This window comes from Leptidea sinapis, chromosome 1, assembly GCF_905404315.1.
Source record: "Leptidea sinapis chromosome 1, ilLepSina1.1, whole genome shotgun sequence".
Taxonomy (NCBI): domain Eukaryota; kingdom Metazoa; phylum Arthropoda; class Insecta; order Lepidoptera; family Pieridae; genus Leptidea; species Leptidea sinapis.
In genome coordinates this window covers 12,910,848-12,915,115 of record NC_066265.1, presented here as the reverse complement: position 1 = coordinate 12,915,115, position 4,268 = coordinate 12,910,848, and the positions used below count along the sequence as shown (strand labels likewise).

The 4,268-nt window shown below is 31.2% G+C and overlaps 1 protein-coding gene across 1 annotated transcript; it reads right to left on the bottom strand.

Moving 5' to 3' along the window:
* Nucleotides 1–803: 803 nt before the first annotated feature.
* Nucleotides 804–2,303, bottom strand: LOC126967422 (coiled-coil domain-containing protein 86). Its single transcript, XM_050811883.1, has 2 exons — nt 1,993–2,303; nt 804–1,115 (listed from the first exon to the last, which is right to left on the bottom strand). Exons 1-2 carry the CDS (start codon nt 2,175–2,177, stop codon nt 815–817), a joined length of 486 nt encoding a protein of 161 aa, XP_050667840.1. The 5' UTR covers nt 2,178–2,303; the 3' UTR covers nt 804–814.
* Between the last annotated feature and the right edge of the window lie 1,965 nt (nt 2,304–4,268).

Genomic DNA, 4,268 nt, shown 5'->3' with positions numbered 1-4,268 from the left:
TTGTCATTCTATTTAATGACAACATTTTGTAGGTATGTATATCATAGTATTTATATCATAACACGAAATTATTTAAAATAGCATAACCGATTTCAAAAAAGAGGGGGCTCTCAATTCAATGGGTATTTTTTTATGTATGTACACCAATTACTCAGAGATTTATGATTAAATTTACGTAATTCTTCTTTAGTTCGATGTGGAACAGATGCCCTTTGGTCCCATAAAAATTTTACATCGTTTGGTCTAGTAGTTTTCATTTTATAAAAAAATTTTTTTGAGGATTAATATTGATCTTTCATTATTAGGATGTCATGTCTTAAATAGGGCTTAATACTTATTTGATTACCACTTGCCACCAACTTGGATATCATCCTCTCCATCTGGATATTCCTCCACAGAGGGGTTTTCTATGAACATTCTTGTGCAGTGTTACCGAGTTGAAAGAACCTGAAAATTATGTTTAACAAAGCATAGTGATTCAAAAGCACTTTGCATATGCTGCTATTGGAGGGAGATATGAGCCAAGTTAATTTTGATTATTTAAAATAAAAATCTTTACAATGTAGGTTATTGCTCACACAGATGATGAATGAATGAATAGTGACTATTATTTAAACAAATACACCCTTTTTACTTACCCACCCTTCCACAGTAGGTGGTTATCTTTTACCATTAGATGAGCTTAATAAATATTTTTTATTGATTGGAATACATTTTGCCCAACCACATTGAGCCACAACAAAATATTACCCCAACATGGGCTTAACCCCAACTGGCTATATCTGTTGAATTAAAAAACTAACTTTTCAACACCTTATTTATTTGCATTTATAATCTGACTTGTATCCCTCTTCTCAATAAACCTCAGCTGTTTCTTCTTCATCCGTTTTAGTTTCTTTGTATTTGTAATAACTTGAACAATTTCTGACTTTCTTTTGTTTTCCTCGGTGCGTTTTAAGTTCTCTCTTCTCTTTTCTTTGCGGGCTTCTTCTTTTTCTTTTTGTTGATTTTTAAGTTGATGGGAAAGATTTTTTACATTTTGAAGTTCAATTCGCAAAGCTGCTTTCTTTTCAAAGTTCAGCCTTATGCCTTTTGTTTTGTTAATAGAATTAAACCTGTAAAATTAAAATTGATGATGGATATATGTAAATAAATTATTTTTACACTTAATAATCATTATATTATGTAGTTTAAATATTCCTATACTATATTTTACATGGATTTATGGTAACACCACTAAAAATAATTTTATGGCCTGTTAATTATTATTATTTTTTCATTTACCCAGTAAGTACCTAAATATTTTCATTTCTTAGGTTACATTTTGAAATAAAGGCACACTATTATAAAGGTATCTAAAATTGGCAAGGTTTACAAGTGAGTAGCCATTTTTGACTCTATTTTCTGGAAAAATTATATAAAATGGTCATAGAGCATGCAAGTTGAGACTTTTGTTTTAGAAAATTTCCACATCTTTTTGAATATTGAAAAAAAAAATGAATATCTTAAGATAATTGCAAAATCCTAAATCCCCTTTTTTTAATAGTTGTTTTTAACTATTGTAAATTTTTGAGGGGAACTTCATTTTTATTTTCAAAGAGCATCTAGACACTATTCTAAATCAATTGATGCCACAAAATATATTGAAGACTTCTGACACAAGAAAACAAAAAAGCAGTTGTTGACTAGAATAATATCCATCTGAATAATGAGATTATATTCTTAACTACTGATATGTTATTATTACCGATTTATATTTTTTTTAAATAAAGCTGTCGCCACATGTCATTGCATGAGAACACCCAGTTTGCATGTTCTCTATTTGTCTTATACGACAGCCTAGATAACTCTACTCAACAGAATAATTGCTATACCGCTTCTATTCTATATTGAATAGAGCATGTTTCTTTGATTCATTTAAAGAGAAAATTGTCAGCTATGTAAAATACCAGAATAATTTTTGTTATACTACTTCAATTGTATGTAACTGACCTTTCTTTTTTAGATTTCCAAAATCTCCCTGACTTAGGTTTTCCACGCAGAGATACTTCAGTTGCACTCTTTTTGGGTTTTTTCTTCTCATTCTTGCTAATTTTAGATTCACTAGGTTGTTCTTGTTGTTTCAAATTTGTTAATATAGACAGCACTTTATCTTCGGTTTCATTTTCATTTGCCATTTTTGTGGTACTGTTTCAAACAATTTACAATTAAAATATGATTAAAAATCAAAGCACCTATGTAAAATAATAATTAGTTATTTCACGTGTTTGTATTGTTGCTTACAAATTACAATAAAACTAATTTTTTTTGTGTCAGATGTCAATTGTCATTTGTTAATTATTTTTTAAATTAGAGAATTGGCAACGAACGTATCAGCCCCCAAATCAAAAAAGTTAAAAAAAGGGCGGGCAGGATCGACTGTCGTCAGTCGTATTTTCTTTCGCTGAATAAAAATTCAAATTTTTGAAATTTTAATTATCAAATTTTTTAAATTTTAAGTTTTCAAATTTTTAGTATAGTGTAAATTATATTTATTTATTTAAAATATTACAAAATCCACAGAATTTAAATTAGTTTATAATAATACTATTTTGTAGAACTTACTTCTAATAACGTGGTGTTTGTGCGTGTGTGGTTTGGTGAAAGTGCGTGTGTGTGTTGTGTTATAAGTGTAAAACATATTAGTTTTAGTGTTTAGTTACGAGCCCAGTTTCGGGTGAGGCCTGTATGCTACAGGCCTCATTTGAATAAATTTTGTAAAACCTGTAATAAGAAAAAAGGCAATGAAATTAGAGACATTAATTTCATTTTTTATATGGTAATAATTCATGTTCAGTCCAGTTGGCCAGAGGTTGATCCCAAACTTTGGGATTTAAGGATTAATATGGCAGAGATGTATAAATAACGTGAGTAACCACTTCGATTAAATAAATATATATTTCCTCACAAAAAATTTTTGAATTTAAAAAGTCACCAAAAATAACTGTCTCGTTCTCCCGAAGAACGAAGTATACTCACATGAATTTTTCAGTATGTGTCAATTAATAAGGTGATCACGACGCTATGAATCATACTTTAGAGACTGAGCGTTTGGCGATTAAATAAAACAACTGTTTGACTGTGAGGAATATGTGGAAGATATATGGAAGATATGATTTATTAAAAAGTTACACGATATATATACAAAATCCTTAAAACTAGTTACCCAATTACAATCGTTACTTAAAAAATATTTACAAGTTTAGAAAATACACACCAATACTAGAGCTTACATTTTAACCAATAGTAAAACGTTTCATTCAATAAGATTTGAGAATAATATTATGTGTTCTATCACGCTCTAAAACTAATACTTTCGCAGTTTGTGTAAACTCGCGTCGAACGTCGATCATACGATGTCAATGAGCATTCCGCACCTACGGCTGTTGCTCATTGATTAAAATTGCATGAATAGCGATCGACCCCCGAGTCCCGACGCTTCATTCGAGGACGCTCGGCCTTGCTGTGCGGTTGTGTAACGCGGAGCATATGACTGATCACGTGAGTATATCTGCGATCGTCGAGAGAAAGTACGATGCTTGAAACTTCACTGCGATGACTACTGGTGATCTGTATGATTCTATGAGTTGATGTACAGCATTATGAAATGGTTCTTATCAGAGCTAATATTACGTTATATAAAATAAAATGTTCTTGTCAGAGCTAATATTACGTTATATAAAATAAAATGTTCTTGTCAGAACGAATCTTTCGGCATACGCTTATTACAGTTATTATGCACGATTACTATTTCTACGATCTATAATGCTACGTTACAAGTTAGGTATTAGACATTTGTATTAATTGATATTATTGGTTGTAGGTACAGCTACAGGATTCCCCTTCAAGTGAAACGCACCGGCAACTTGATGAGTCGGCCTGTCCTTGACATTTTGATAGGCTGGGTCGTCAAGTTGTTCGTAGGGTCCGGTAACGTGGTAGTTTGGGTATTGGTGGTATGTTTGTTAGGTATGGTATCAGTAAGGTTTTGGGTGACTTGTACAGGTAAAGGTAATGAATATAATGTATTGTTATCTTCAGTTTCATTTAATAAATATGCAGGTTTTAAACGGTCGATCGATATGTTTTTTGTCGACCTGGTAACTGAATGGTATAAACTTTACCGCTTCGTTTGATAACACGGTACGGTCCTTCATATGGTGGTTTTACTGAATCTATTCTAATAAACACATGACTGCATGTATGTAAGTCTTGATGAACGAATATGT

Coding starts and splice junctions, on each gene's coding strand:
- LOC126967422 (XM_050811883.1), bottom strand. CDS start 2,177: ATGGCAAATGAAAATGAAACCGAAGATAAAGTGCTGTCTATATTAACA. Junction 1,116..1,992: donor TGGAAATCTAAAAAAGAAAG/GTCAGTTACATA, acceptor TTAATTTTACAG/GTTTAATTCTATTAACAAAA.